General features: G+C 40.0%; 1 protein-coding gene across 2 annotated transcripts in view; it reads right to left on the bottom strand.

The window, feature by feature from the left end:
• The window catches only part of ACACA (acetyl-CoA carboxylase alpha), a 486,736-nt gene that overhangs the window by 335,177 nt on the left and 135,483 nt on the right, over positions 1–16,076 (bottom strand). For both annotated transcript variants that reach the window (XM_073666704.1, XM_073666703.1), the window contains exons 26-28: positions 15,629–15,742; positions 15,426–15,539; positions 8,800–8,889 (exon numbers count right to left, since the gene is read on the bottom strand). In XM_073666704.1, the coding sequence (XP_073522805.1) occupies positions 8,800–8,889; positions 15,426–15,539; positions 15,629–15,742 (318 nt within the window). The remainder of the gene's footprint in view (positions 1–8,799; positions 8,890–15,425; positions 15,540–15,628; positions 15,743–16,076) is intronic.

The following is a 16,076-nucleotide window of genomic DNA, read 5'->3' on the forward strand; positions in this document are numbered from 1 at the left end:
TTTTCCTCCTCTAAAACCTAGGTGCGTCTTATGGTCCGGTGCGTCTTATAGTCCGAAAAATACGGTACATCATGAAATTGTCTCCTACACCTGGGTTGCAAACCATCTGTAAATCTACAAACATTTCGGAAAAAACTTTGAGTGACTATTTTTTTTTCCCTGTTTAGTGCGTGTGCACTAACACAGCTGCCACATGAAGTACAAACATAGGAGGACGGAGAAGGAAGAACTAGGAGGAGTCTTCATTTCTACCCAATCCTAGAAGCCGGAGCTACTTGCTTACCGTGCCAGTCTTTCTCCAAACCATTCAGAGCAGCCGAACTCTTATTAGCCTAGATCCACCGGGGTCGGAGACAACTCTCTTCAGCAGTACAAGGTAACAATGACTAATATTATAAAGGGTATCAACGATTTAGGACTCTCAATTTTGAATATTTTCTTCTACTGGCTAACATGGTAGAAAGCTGTATTTTTCAGGCAATATCTATGGTACCAGCTCTCGGCCTTCTATCACCGATGTGCAGGGGGCTATGCTACTGATGATTGGGTGTAATTCTCAGTACCTTACTCTATACATGAGGAGACTACCCAACTCTGCTGACAACTATCCATCAATATGAAGACAGGTCCTCAGAAAAAAAAAATCATTTTTTTTGCTGACTTTCTGATAGGTGAAAAATACTCCATCAACTGCAAATGCCATGCACAGTGCAAACCGTGAGCTCGGGTTTTCATCCCTCAAGGAGTATGATTTATATTGTAAATGTATGATATATACTGTCCAAGAAAAAAAATTCACCTGTTAATTCCCCTGGAGCTCTAAATCCTTTCGAATTACACAAGTTCAGTTTACATGGCAGAAGCGACAACGACATAAAAAGTCAATTTAGACTGGAAGATAATCGTGAAGGAGTATTCCCAAGAATGCTATTTAACAATTATATTGCAGAGTAAACTGGCTGAAAATCACCTGATGAATGAGCAAAATGCTTGTTCATCAGGTGAAATTATCTTTTGTGCTGTACAAAAGTTCATTGTCCTGTATAAAAAACACTCAAGCTGCAGAGACAATGGCAGTCTATGGGCATTAAGTGATCTATTACAGATCATTCAGTGAGCATGGTTAACTGTGTGTAAACAGGCTATTAAATTACCGCTGATCGGTAAATATTTACTGATCGGAGTTTGTTAAACCCCTTAAGGACCGAGCCACTTTGTAGGTTAATGGCCAGGCCAAATTTATGAATTCTGACCACTGTCACTTTATGAGGTAATAACTTTAGAATGCTTCAACGGATCCCACTGATTCTGAGAATGTTTTTTCGTGACATATTGTACTTCATGATAGTGGTAACATTTCTTCAATATGACTTGCGTTTATTTGTGAAAAAAATGGAAATTTGGTGAAAATTTTGAAAATATTGCAATTTTCAAACTTTAAATTTTCATGCCCTTAACCACTTCGCACCAGAGCCTGTTTTTGCCTTCGTGACCAGGCCAATTTTTTCAATTCTGACCACTGTCACTTTATGAGGTAATTACTCTGGAACGCTTCAACGGATCCCCATGATTCTGAGATTGTTTTTTCGTGACATATTGTACTTCATGATAGTAGTAAAATTTCTTCCATATAACTTGCGTTTATTTGTGAAAAAAATCTGAAATTTGGCGAAAATTTTGAAAATTTTGCAATTTTCAAACTTTGAATTTTCATGCCCTTAAATCAGAGAAATATGTCACACAAAATAGTTAATAAATAACATTTCCCACATGTCTACTTTACATCAGCACAATTTTGGAACCAAAATTTTTTTTTTGCTAGGGAGCTATAAGGGTTAAAAGTTGACCAGCGATTTCTAATTTTTCCAACAAAATTTACAAAACCATTTTTTTAGGGACCACATCATATTTGAAGTCACTTTGAGGGGTCTTTATGACAGAAAATACCCAAAAGTGACACCATTCTAAAAACGGCACCCCTCAAGGTGCTCAAAACCACATTCAAGAACTTTATTAACCCTTCAGGTGCTTCACAGGAATTTTTGGAATGTGGAAGAAAAAAATGAACATTTAACTTTTTTCACAAAAATGTTATTTTAGACCCAATTTTTTTTATTTTCGCAGGGGTAACAGGAAAAAATGGACCCCAAATTTTTTTGTGCAATTTCTCTTGAGCACGCTGATACCCCATATGTGAGGGAAAACCACTGTTTGGGCGCACTGCAGGGTTCGGAAGGGAAGGAGCGCCATTAGACTTTTTGAATGTAAAATTTGTTTGAATAATTAGCAGACGCCATGTTGCGTTTGAAGAGCTCCTGATGTTCCTAAACAGTGGAAACCCCCCACAAGTGACACCATTTTGGAAACTAGACCCCTTAGGGAACTTATCTAGATGTGTGGTGAGCACCTTGAACCCCAAGGTGCTTCACAGAAGTTTATAATATTGAGCTGTAAAAAGAAAATTTTCACATTTTTCCCACAAAAACGTTTTTCATCTCTAAATTTTGCATTATCATAAGGGTAATAGGATAAATTGCACCATGAAATTTGTTGTGCAATTTCTTCTGAACACGCTGATACCACATATGTGAGGGAAAACCACTGTTTGGGCGCACGGTAGGGTTTGAAAGGGAAGGAGCGCCATTTGACTTTTTGAATGTAAAATTTGTTTGAATAATTAGCGGACGCCATGGTGCATTTGGGGAGCCCCTGATGTGCCTAAACAGTGGAAACCCCCCACAAGTGACACCATTTTGGAAACTAGACCCCTTAGGGAACTTATCTAGATGTGTGGTGAGCACCTTGAACCCCAAGGTGCTTCACAGAAGTTTATAATATTGAGCTGTAAAAAGAAAATTTTCACATTTTTCCCACAAAAACGTTTTTCATCCCTTAATTTTGCATTATCATAAGGGTAATAGGATAAATTGCACCATGAAATTTGTTGTGCAATTTCTTCTGAACACGCTGATACCACATATGTGGGGGAAAACCACTGTTTGGGCGCACGGCAGGGTTTGAAAGGGAAGGAGCGCCATTTGACTTTTTGAATGTAAAATTTGTTTGAATAATTAGCGGACGCCATGTTGCATTTGGGGAGCCCCTGATATTGCCTAAACAGTGGAAACCCCCCACAAGTGACACCATTTTGGAAACTAGACCCCTTAGGGAACTTATCTAGATGTGTGGTGAGCACCTTGAACCCCAAGGTGCTTCACAGAAGTTTATAATATTGAGCTGTAAAAACAGGATTTTCACATTTTTCCCACAAAAAAATGTTTTTCATTCCCTAATTTTGCATTATCATAAGGGTAACAGGAGAAATTGCACCATGAAATTTGTTGTGCAATTTCTCCTGAGTACGCCGATACCCCTTATGTGGGGGAAAACCACTGCTTTGGTGTACGGCAGGGTTCGGAAGAGAAAGGAGCGCTATGTTGGCAGGGATAGGTTGCAGACACCATGTCACATTTGAAGAGTCGCTGACATGCCGAAACAGCAGAAATCCCCACAAGTGACCCCATTTTGTAAACTACACCTCTCAAGGAATTCATCTAGGGAAGTAGGGAGTATTTAATTTTTAAATTTATACCATTGGGCAGTGAAAAAAGCATAATTATATTTTTACCACAAAAAAATGTTTTACCCTCAGATTTTACATTTTCACATAGGGCAATGGGTAAAAATGGTGCCGAAATGTGTCACACAATTTCTTCTAAAAGTGGCAATACCCCATATGTGGCTGTATCGTACCGCTCAGCCATACGGCGAGAACTGGGGGGGACGGAGCGCTATTTGACAATTGGAGAACAAATTATTGTAGAATAGGCATTTGGATTTGGGAGCACAAAATTTTCTGAATTTCTTTTGGGGGGCAAGGGCCATTTCACTTTTCCAGAGCCTTTCTGCTACCAGTAACTTGGAATATTTTTAACAGATGACGGGCCTGAGTGGGGACTAGCTTTTTTTGAGGACTGAGTTGAAGCTTTTATTGGGAACATTTTACGTAACATTTATCCGGCGCTCTAGGCTGAGCACTTACATCTGGGTTTCCATCTAAATTTCCAAGTGATGTAATTCAGATGAAACCCCTGCAGGATCCATTCACTGTAATGAGGCAGCAGAGTTACTCTGGACTCTGTCTGGCCTCTGTTTAGTGGTGTCCTTTTTTTCGGAAGTGCACAAAACTGTGGCCAACCGCACTTTTATGCACGCCTAAAACAAATGACACCGTGGGATCACAGGCCAGACGGCATCCACAGTAGCCTATATCTGCCTCATTACAGGGAATCTTCCGTCATGGGCTGATTCACGTATTTCAGAGATTTACACGGAAACTCTGGTGTAAGCGCTCAGCGCAGAGCGCAGGATAAATGTGAGCAGAGCCTTACTGCGTTCTTTGGGAGACATAATAAACAAATCAGTAGCAGGTGAAGAATTGGTTTTATTTATTTTTTCCGACGTTCCTCGTGCGGTATAAGTGATGAGATTACTTTATTCTTCGGGTCGGTGCGCTTACAGAGATACCAGATTTATATCGGGTTTTTATGATTGACAGCTGTCACACACTAAGAGACGCTTTTTTTTGCAAAATCTAGTTTTTGCATCGCCATTTTTTGAGAGCTATAATTTTTCCATATTTCGGCCGACAGAGTCATGTGACGGCTTGTTTTTTTGCGGGACGAGTTGACATTTTTATTGGTACCATTTTTGGGTACGTGACATTTTTTGATCGCTTTCTATTCCGTTTTTTAGGAGGTAAAATTAACAAAAACCAACAATTCAGGAATTGTTTTTTGAGGTTTTTTTTATGCCGTTCTGCGTGTGGTTAAAGTGATCAGGCAACGCTATTCTTCGGGTCAGTACATTTACAGCGATACTACACTTACTGTATAAAACAATTTTATAGAAAAAATTTTTTTTTGCATTGCTTTATTCTGAGCGCTATAACTTTTTTATTTTTCGGCTGATGGAGCTGTATGGCGGCTTTTTTTTTGCAGAACAAGATGACGTTTTCAGCGGTACCATTTTTATTTCCATTTTGCTTTCTGATCGCATTTACCACCACTTTTTGTTTGGCGATATGATGAAAAAGCATATTTTTTTGCTCCGTTTTTTTTATTTTTATTACGGTGTGCACAGAAGGAGTTAATTAGTGTGACAGTTTTATAGATCGGGTTGTTTCGGACGCGGCGATACCAAATATGTGTACTTTTTTTGGTTTTGCATAAATATACGGATTTATTGGCTTAATATTTTATTTATTTATTTTTATTTATTTTGTGATTTTTTTTTTAACAGTTTAAAAACATTTTTTTTACATTTTTACTTAGTCCCTGCATGGGACATTAATTTTTATTTTTCTGATCAATGATCTCATGTAATGTAATAGACATGTATTACATTACATGAGATATTTGCTGACTGTTTCACAGTCAGTGTGTCCTGCCAGGCTTCAGCTGCAGGCTGAGCCTGGCAGGACACCATATATGGCAGATCTGGAGGCAGTCATGTGACCTCCAGCTGCCATAGCAACGCCAGGTCCTGGAAGGTATCAGGGGTCGTCGGAGAGGTAAGCAAGACGACCCCCTCTCCTCTGTCTATCTTCTATATGCCGCGATCACTATAGATCGCGGCATATAGAACATAGCAAAGGGTTAACATCATTGGGACCTGATCCAATCAGGTCCCGATGATGTCCCCTGTCAGAGCTAACGCTCTGCACCGGAATCGCAGAGCTTGCAGGACCCTGGGGGTCCTGAGTGCTGCGGGACCACCCACCGTTTTAAACGTCGGCGCTGCACAGAGCCCAGCAAGCGCCGACGTTTATCTACAGTGGGCCGCCGCGAAGCGGTTAAATCAGAGAGATATGTCACACAAAATAGTTAATAAATAACATTTCCCACATGTCTACTTTACATCAGCACAATTTTGGAACCAAAATTTTTTTTGTTAGGAAGTTATAAGGGTTAAAAGTTGGCCAGCGATTTCTCATTTTTCCAACAAAATTTACAAAACCATTTTTTTTAGGGACCACATCACATTTGAAGTGATTTTGAGGGGCCTTTATGACAGAAAATACCCAAAAGTGACACCATTATGAAAACTGCACCCCTCAAGGAGCTCAAAACTACATTCAAGAAGTTTATTAACCCTTCAGGTGCTTCACATAAACTGAAGCAATGAGGAAGAATAAAATTAAAATTTTACTTTTTTTCACAAAAAATTTAATTTAGACCCATTTTTTTTTATTTTCACAAGGGTAACAGATAAAAATGGACCCCAAAATGTATTGTTCAATTTCTCCTGAGCATGTCGATAACCCATATGTGGGAGATAACCACTGTTTGGGCACACGGCAGAGCACAGAAGGGAAGGAGCGCCATTTGACTTTTTGAATTCAAAATTTGCTGGAATAATTAGCGGACGCCATGTCGCATTTGGAGAGCTCCTGATGTGCCTAAACAGTGGAAACCCCCCACAAGTGACACCATTTTGGAAATTAGACCCCTCAATAAACTTATCTAGATGTGTGGTGAGCACTTTAAACCCCCAGGTGTTTATAACATAGAGCCATGAAAATAAAAAAATCTAACTTTTTCAGCAAGAATTAACTTTTAGCCTCAATTTTTTATTTTCACAAGGGTAGCAGGAGAAAATGAATACCAAAAGTTGTTGTGCAATTTCTCTTGAGTTCACGGATACCCCATATGTGGGGGAAAACCACTGTTTGAGCGCACGGCAGGGTTTGGAAGGGAAGGAGGACCATTTGACTTTTTGAACGCAAAATTGGCTGGAATTAAGAGCGGACACTGTTTCGCATTTAGAGAGCCTCTGATGTACCTAAAAAGTAGAGACCCCCCACAAATGACCCCATTTTGGAAACTAGACCCCTCAATGAACTTATCTACATGTGTGGTGAGCACTTTGAACCACCAGGTGCTTCACAGAAGTTTATAACGTCGAGCCATGAAAATAAAAAAATCAATTTTTTTCCACAAAAATTTTCTTTCAGCCCCAAATTTTTTATTTTTACAAGGGTAACAGGAGAAAATTGACATCTCATTTTGTTGTGCAATTTCTTCTGAGTACACCAATACCCTACATGTAATTGGGAACTACTTTTGAGGCATAGTGAAAAGGTCAGAAGGAAAGGCGCACTATTATTGTGCAGATTTTATGGTTATCTTTTGGGGGTGCCATGACCCACTAGGAGATCCCCTGAGGTGCCATAACAGCAGAATTCCCCGTAAGTGACCCCATTTTACAAACTACACCTCTCAATGAACTCATCTAGGGGGCAGTGATCATATTGACACCACAGGTGTGTCACAGAATTTTATTCAATTGGGCGGTGAAGAAAAAATAATTACATTTTTATCGCAAAAAAATTTGTTTTAGTCCCAGATTTTACATTTTCAAATGGGGATAATGGATAAAACTGGCACCAAAACTTGTGCCATAATTTCTGCTAAATGTGGCGATACCTCATATGTGGTTGTACAGTACTGCTTAGCCACACTGCGACATTCAGGAGGGACGGAGAGCTATTTGCCTCCTTGAGCGCAGATTTTCCTAGAATAGTTTGCGGACTCCATATAGAGAGCCCCTAAGTGCTAGAAGATCAGAATCCCCTCTCAAGTGACCTCATTTTGGAAATTATACCCCTGCCAAACACATATGGATGCTAAATGTGGTTTAGACACACAGTGGCGCTCAGAAAAGAGGGGGGGGCATTAGAATTTCACCGGCATGGATCCCTGCACCCCTTCTCGTGTCGCTCAGCTGTCGGCACTTAACTGTCACAGCGTGTTTACGCTGTGACAGTTTAAAGCCATGACGGACACTGCACGGCAATGAGCATTAACTTACACCCGCTCATGCCGTGCAGTGTTCGTCATTGGGCGTTAAGGGGTTAATGCTGCTGGGTGGTTCGTGTAAAGCAGGGATGTCAAACTCAATCGCTTAGAGGGCCAAAATGAAAAACTTGGACAAAGTCGCGGGCCATCCAGTATACAGTATAATGGGCCCCACAAAGTCCTCCATACAGTATAATGGGCCCCACACAGTCCTCAATACAGAATAATGGCCCCACATAGGGGTGGTGGTTCTGGTGTCGAGGGCCAAATAAAACCACCCTGCAGGCCAGATTTGGCCCATGGGCCAGAGGTTGACACGTGTGGTGTAAAGGATATATAAAATAAAATCCTGACACTTACATGCATTGAAGTTCATTTAAAGCACATATGGAAATCCAAATCTTAGATGTTTCAGCCCATCCCAGGCTTTCATCAATTATGTGAGTGCCGGGATTATATTTTATCTACTGCTATTTCTCTACTAGCACCACTACGGAAAATGTAGTGCCAACCCACTTTCTTCTTTCTATTGGGTTTGTGTAAAGGAACTTTTAGTATGGCACATCATCACTGCTACAATGGAGACACAGCTTTGGCACTGGGGCAGTGGGGGAAAGAACAGGTGACAATTGTGTTTTTTTTTTTCTACATACAAGAGTCGACTACTTTTTTTTAACACATGGTTAACCTTTTTAGGCTCTGGGGCTTTGCAATTCAAGGCTGTGGGTCTTCATCAAGGATGATCCTTGAAGTTTGGTCAAGTTGTCCAGAAAAAACTAGGTTGGCAACCCTGCCCTACACTTACTTTACTCCCTTCTCGCAAAGCTCCATGAATCAGATAGTACTTCTAAAAACTTGCATTTTGGTTAAATACCACTTTACTTTGCGTTTAATACACTACACCTTGAATACTATAGCCAAGGATATGAAAAACATTTACCTCTAATGCAGCCATTCTGACCACCTGGTTGCTGTGGTAGAAGAAATTTGGAAGGACATCGAAGATGGATGTTTCTGACAGAATAAGTTTCTTAAAAAACAAAACCCAGAAGTCAGTGCTCTGATGCACACAAAATAGAGTAAACATTACTTACAGACATCTACAATCATACAATGGAAAATATAGTTACACTGTCTTGTAACTGATACAAGAAAACAAAACAATAAAAAAAAAAAAATGCATATATATATATATATATATATATATATATATATGTGTGTATATGTATTTATATATACAGTACAGACCAAAAGTTTGGACACACCTTCTCATTTAAAGATTTTTCTGTATTTTCATGACTATGAAAATTGTACATTCACACTGAAGGCATCAAAACTATGAATTAACACATGTGGAATTATATACTTAACAAAAAAGTGTGAAACAACTGAAAATATGTCTTATATTCTAGGTTCTTCAAAGTAGCCACCTTTTGCTTTGATGACTGCTTTGCACACTCTTGGCATTCTCTTGATGAGCTTCAAGAGGTAGTCACCGGAAATGGTCTTCCAATAATCTTGAAGGAGTTCCCAGAGATGCTTAGCACTTGTTGGCCCTTTTGCCTTCACTCTGCGGTCCAGCTCACCCCAAACCATCTCGATTGGGTTCAGGTCTGGTGACTGTGGAGGCCAGGTCATCTGGCTTAGCACCCCATCACTCTCCTTGGTCAAATAGCCCTTATACAGCCTGGAGGTGTGTTTGGGGTCATTGTCCTGTTGAAAAAAAAATGATGATCCAAATAAACGCAAACCGGATGGAATAGCATGCCGCTGCAAGATGCTGTGGTAGCCATGCTGGTTCAGTATGCCTTCAATTTTGAATAAATCCCCAACAGCAAAGCACCCCCACACCATCACACCTCCTCCTCCAGGCTTCACGGTGGGAACCAGGCATGTAGAGTCCATCCGTTCACCGTTTCTGCGTCGCACAAATACACGGTGATTGGAACCAAAGATCTCAGATTTGGACTCATCAGACCAAAGTACAGATTTCCACTGGTCTAATGTCCATTCCTTGTGTTCTTTAGCCCAAACAAGTCTCTTCTGCTTGTTGCCTGTCCTTAGCAGTGGTTTCCTAGCAGCTATTTTACCATGAAGGCCTGCTGCACAAAGTCTCCTCTTAACAGTTGTTGTAGAGATGTGTCTCCTGCTAGAACTCTGTGTGGCATTGACCTGGTCTCTAATCTGAGCTGCTGTTAACCTGCGATTTCTGAGGCTGGTGACTCGGATAAATTTATCCTCAGAAGCAGAGGTGACTCTTGGTCTTCCTTTCCTGGGGCGGTCCTCATGTAAGCCAGTTTCTTTGTAGCGCTTGATGGTTTTTGCAACTGCACTTGGGGACACATTCAAAGTTTGCCCAATTTTTCGGACTGACTGACCTTCATTTCTTAAAGTAATGATGGCCACTCGTTTTTCTTTACTTAGCTGCTTTTTTCTTGCCATAATACAAATTCTAACAGCCTATTCGGTAGGACTATGAGCTGTGTATCCACCAGACTTCTGCACAACACAACTGATGGTCCCAACCCCATTTATAAGGCAAGAAATCCCACTTATTAAACCTGACAGGGCACACCTGTGAAGTGAAAACCATTTCCGGTGACTACCTCTTGAAGCTGATCAAGAGAATGCCAAGAGTGTGCAAAGCAGTCATCAAAGCAAAATGTGGCTATTTTGAAGAACCTAGAATATAAGACATATTTTCAGTTGTTTCACATTTTTTTGCTAAGTATATAATTCAACATGTGTTAATTCATAGTTTTGTTGCCTTCAGTGTGAATGTACAATTTTCATAGTCATGAAAATACAGAAAAATCTTTAAATGAGAAGGTGTGTCCAAACTTTTGGTCTGTACTGTATATGCATATATATATATATATATATATATATATATATATATATATATATACATACACACATATATATATACATATATACACACACATTATATATATATATATATATATATATATTACATATATATATATATACACAGTACAGACCAAAAGTTTGGACACACCTTCTCATTTAAAGATTTTTCTGTATTTTCATGACTTTGAAAATTGCACATTCACACTGAAGGCATCAAAACTATGATTAACACATGTGGAATTATATACTTAACAAAAAAGTGTGAAACTACTGAAAATATGTCTTATATTCTAGGTTCTTCAAAGTAGCCACCTTTTGCTTTGATGACTGCTTTGCACACACTTGCATTCTCTTGATGAGCTTCAAGAGGTAGTCACCGGAAATGGTCTTCCAACAATCTTGAAGGAGTTCCCAGAGATGCTTAGCACTTGTTGGCCCTTTTGCCTTCACTCTGCGATCCAGCTCACCCCAAACCATCTCGATTGGGTTCAGGTCTGGTGACTGGAGGCCAGGTCATCTGGCGTAGCACCCCATCACTCTCCGTCTTGGTCCAATAGCCCTTACACAGCCTGGAGGTGTGTTTGGGGTCATTGTCCTGTTGAAAAATAAATGATGGTCCAACTAAACGCAAACCGGATGGAATAGCATGCCGATGCAAGATGCTGTGGTAGCCATGCTGGTTCAGTATGCCTTCAATTTTGAATAAATCCCCAACAGTGCCACCAGGAAAGCACCCCCACATCATCAAACCTCCTCCTCCATGCTTCACGGTGGGAACCAGGCATGAAGAGTCCATCCGTTCACCTTTTCTGCGTCGCACAAACACACGGTGGTTGGAACCAAAGATCTCAAATTTGGACTCATCAGACCAAAGCACAGATTTCCACTGGTCTAATGTCCATTCCTTGTGTTCTTTAGCCAAAACAAGTCTCTTCTGCTTGTTGCCTGTCTTTAGCAGTGGCTTCCTAGCAGCTATTTTACCATGAAGGCCTGCTGCACAAAGTCTCCTCTTAACGGCTGTTGAAGAGATGTGTCTGCTCTGTGTGTCATTGACCTGTTCTCTAATCTGAGCTGCTGTTAACCTGCGATTTCTGAGGCTGGTGACTCGGGTAAACTTATCCTCAGAAGCAGAGGTGACTCTTGGTCTTCCTTTCCTGGGGCGTTCCTCATGTGAGCCAGTTTCTTTGTAGCGCTTGATGGTTTTTGCAACTGCACTTGGGGACACATTCAAAGTTTTCCCAATTTTTTGCACTGACTGACCTTCATTTCTTAAAGTAATGATGGCCACTCGCTTTTCTTTACTTAGAATTTGTATTATGGCAAGAAAAAAGCAGCTAAGTAAAGAAAAACGAGTGGCCATCATTACTTTAAGAAATGAAGGTCAGTCAGTCTGAAAAATTGGGAAAACTTTGAAAGTGTCCCCAAGTGCAGTTGCAAAAACCATCAAGCGCTACAAAGAAACTGGCTCACAAGAGGACCGCCCCAGGAAAGGAAGACCAAGAGTCACCTCTGCTTCTGAGGATAAGTTTATCCGAGTCACCAGCCTCAGAAATCGCAGGTTAACAGCAGCTCAGATTAGAGACCAGGGCAATGCCACACAGAGTTCTAGCAGCAGACATCTCTTCAACAACTGTTAAGAGGAGACTTTGTGCAGCAGGCCTTCATGGTAAAATAGCAGCTAGGAAACCACTGCTAAGTACAGGCAACAAGCAGAAGAGACTTGTTTGGGCTAAAGAACACAAGGAATGGACATTAGACCAGTGGAAATGTGTGCTTTGGTCTGATGAGTCCAAATTTGAGATCTTTGGTTCCAACCACCGTGTCTTTGTGCGACGCAGAAAAAGTGAACGGATGGACTCTACATGCCTGGTTCCCACCGTGAAGCATGGAGGAGGAGGTGTGATGGTGCGGGGGTGCTTTGCTGGTGACACTGTTGGGGATTTATTCAAAATTGAAGGCATACTGAACCAGCATGGCTACCACAGCATCTTGCAGCGGCATGCTATTCCATCCGGTTTGTGTTTAGTTGGACCATCATTTATTTTTCAACAGGACAATGACCCTAAACACACCTCCAGGCTGTGTAAGGGCTATTTGACTAAGGAGGAGAGTGATGGGGTGCTACGCCAGATGACCTGGCCTCCACAGTCACCAGACCTGAACCCAATCGAGATGGTTTGGGGAGAGCTGGACCGCAGAGTGAAGGCAAAAGAGCCAACAAGTGCTAAGCATCTCTGGGAACTCCTTCAAGATTGTTGGAAGACCATTTCTGGTGACAACCTCTTGAAGCTCATCAAGAGAATGCAAGAGTGTGCAAAGCAGTCATCAAAGCAAAAGGTGGCTATTTTGAAGAACCTAGAATATAAGACATATTTTCCAGTTGTTTCACACTTTTTTGTTAAATATATAATTCCACATGTGTTAATTCATAGTTTTACTGTCTTCAGTGTGAATGTACAATTTTCATAGTCATGAAAACTGTTACAATGTTCCACTCTTTTGATATCACTTAGTAACAGCACATTCCAATTTATCATGAAAACAACATCCTATAGCTCCATTTATAATATGCTAGGAATCTAGCCTTCCTCAAGTGTACATAGTGAAACATGAGTTTTATTATGCAATCACAAACAATGTGACAATTTGATCTTAAAGGGGTACTCCGGGGAGATAAAAAAATATTCTAATGGCCATGCCTTCATAAACTATAGAGATAGCATCTATAGTGCTGTTTGTAGCCCCGACAGTACTTGCAATTCAATGTGCTGCTGGAGCTGCTCCTCGGTGATACCCCGCCCTTTTGGATCGTTACATCACTGAACTGAAAGTACTGTTATGGTTACAAACCCCACTATTCATGCTATCTTTAGAAGTTTATGAAGGCATGGCCATTAGAATAATTTTTTATCTCCCCAGAGTAGCCCTTTAAAATTCAGACCTTCATCAGACAGATTGCCATATAATAGGGACAATATCAAATGAATAAAGCGCTGTGAATGAAGAATGGTAGTGGCCATGTATAACGCTACACTCTTCATGGCAGCTACCATTCTTCCAATACAGCGCTTTATACATTTGATATTATCCCTATCCTATGGCCATTACGGCCACCCAGTAAGCACCTTTATCTCATTCAAGTTTTTTAATTCTCCACAGCAGTTGAGCAGTTGCTATTAGATTAAACTTTACATCTGTCTTGCCCGAGTCCTCTCTACTATGATCAGATTTCACTTCCTTCTATCCATGGCCCTTACCATAATATTATGATTGCCCCCCCAGATGGGATTTATTACCGTAAGCATATCTATTCTAGTAGTACTATTCACATCAATGGGCTCCTGAGCATTATTTTCCCCATTGGAGTATAACTTTATACCAAGATTTGTATGTAGAACCATTAGAGCTCTACAGTATCTGTTGTTTTTTTGTCTGAAACTGTATAGCTATGTTTACAGGTTGCTATTAACAGACAATCTTAAGCCTCCCCAACATGTTTCACCAGACTAACTGGCGTGAATGTTGAATATAGGAATATAGGGTAGTAGGTTGCAGCCGCACCATATTATATTGATAACACAATAAAGACACTGTTTGTGGGACAATGAATAGTGTGTTGATTACAATGATATATCTTGGTGTCCTATATCACATACTGACTTATACAAATTCTAGATTTGGATTCCTCTTAATAGTATAGTTAAAATTTACTAGTCTTTAGCTAGGGACTTTTTGCTTTTGGCAATTTGACAATTGTTTACCCTATGCTGACTTTTGTGAACAGCATAATATGTGTATTATTAAAGTGATGTTCTTAAGTTGTGTCTTGAGAAGCTCACAGCTCTGCTGTCTCCTGACTTCCTAGTTCCTAGGGGGGCAGGCACTCCTCCCTGAGTGACAGTTCTGATCCAAAATCTTTATACTACTTCAAAACACTAACAGTCAGTCAATATTTGTTCTGAGTCTTCACTGTTATATCACTATATATACACATGTAGAGATAATAGTGCATGTGAACAAAAAATGGCTGAGGAAAGTGAGAGTAGTGATTAGGAGAACTGCTCTGGAAACTGATTATGTTGGGTGGCGGGAACATGTGATTAAGCAGGAGTGAAAAGAGGCCTGTCAGGAGTTGAGAGAGAGGGGAGCAGCCAACTGCTGTTCAGAAATCAATGAGTTGAAGAGGTTTGTAAAGGACCAGGAATATTTCTCAAAAAAACATATTTATTGCTCACAAGATATAAAGATAAAAATAGCAAAAACTTGTTATTATCAAGCCATAGAAGTCACTTTTTTAATTTATGGCTTGATAAAGACTGTTTGTGGCCAAAACCTTCTATTGGATTTGTCGGCAATATGATGGAGAGTTACCCCAAGAAAGCACAGGATTGAGGGAGTGGTGCAAAGGAATCCTCTACTATGAACAATAGACTGGAGAGATGGCTGGAATTTTAGAAGTTCACTCCTCTCCTGGAATGCAACTACTGTGCACACTCGGCAAAGGCTCTGGTGTCAAGCTCCTTGGAAACAAGCTGTACACTATTTAAGATAAAAGCTCTCACACCAAGAGAATGAAGGCAGATAGAAAAAGCAAGTCAACTGAAAACTTGCTTATTTTCATGCTGTTTAACTAACTAAAGCACTTTACAACATGAATAGTCATCAAGGCTCCACAAACATCATGTCAGAAATTACCTGCAGATTTTCAATGCAAAACTGATGCCCATACATATCAATGGCAGACAAGAAAATGGATTCCACTTGGTTATGACGAAGCTCATAAGAAGGCAAATGCGAAGCAATAAGGACCTGGAAGTTAAATTTAAAAAGTTAATATTGCACCCACAGTGCCAGTGAAATAGATCCGGCTGCTCATAATTAGAAAATCAGATGCATACCTGACGGGCTCGCAGAGCTACTTTTGCATTGGTTGTTTTGCTCAGTTGAGTGAGCTCTGTTAAGATATTCAGCAATTCATCTGTTAATGTAGGGTCCCGTCCACATAACTGATCCTAAATATAAAAGACATTTACAATAAGATTTTTTTTTTCCATTTTGGGTGGAATTCAACATTAATAGCGATATTATGAGAACCGAATAAATGTTACCAGCTGGATCATATCCTCGATCATATTGTTAATGTTAATCATAGATATTAGGTTATAAAAAAACATATAGACCGTATTTGGTTTCTTTCCAATAAGGTTTTAGTCTAAGGATATATGCACATTAAATAAACACAAAAAGAAAAACTCTAAAGAAAACTCCATGAAATGAATATGAGCAAAAGACACTATTATTTTTATGAATTCATATAAATATACAAATGCTATTGGACATGATTAA

This window comes from Phyllobates terribilis, unplaced genomic scaffold, assembly GCF_046119375.1.
Source record: "Phyllobates terribilis strain yellow unplaced genomic scaffold, ASM4611937v1 Scaffold_2__4_contigs__length_985480577, whole genome shotgun sequence".
Taxonomy (NCBI): Eukaryota; Metazoa; Chordata; class Amphibia; order Anura; family Dendrobatidae; genus Phyllobates; species Phyllobates terribilis.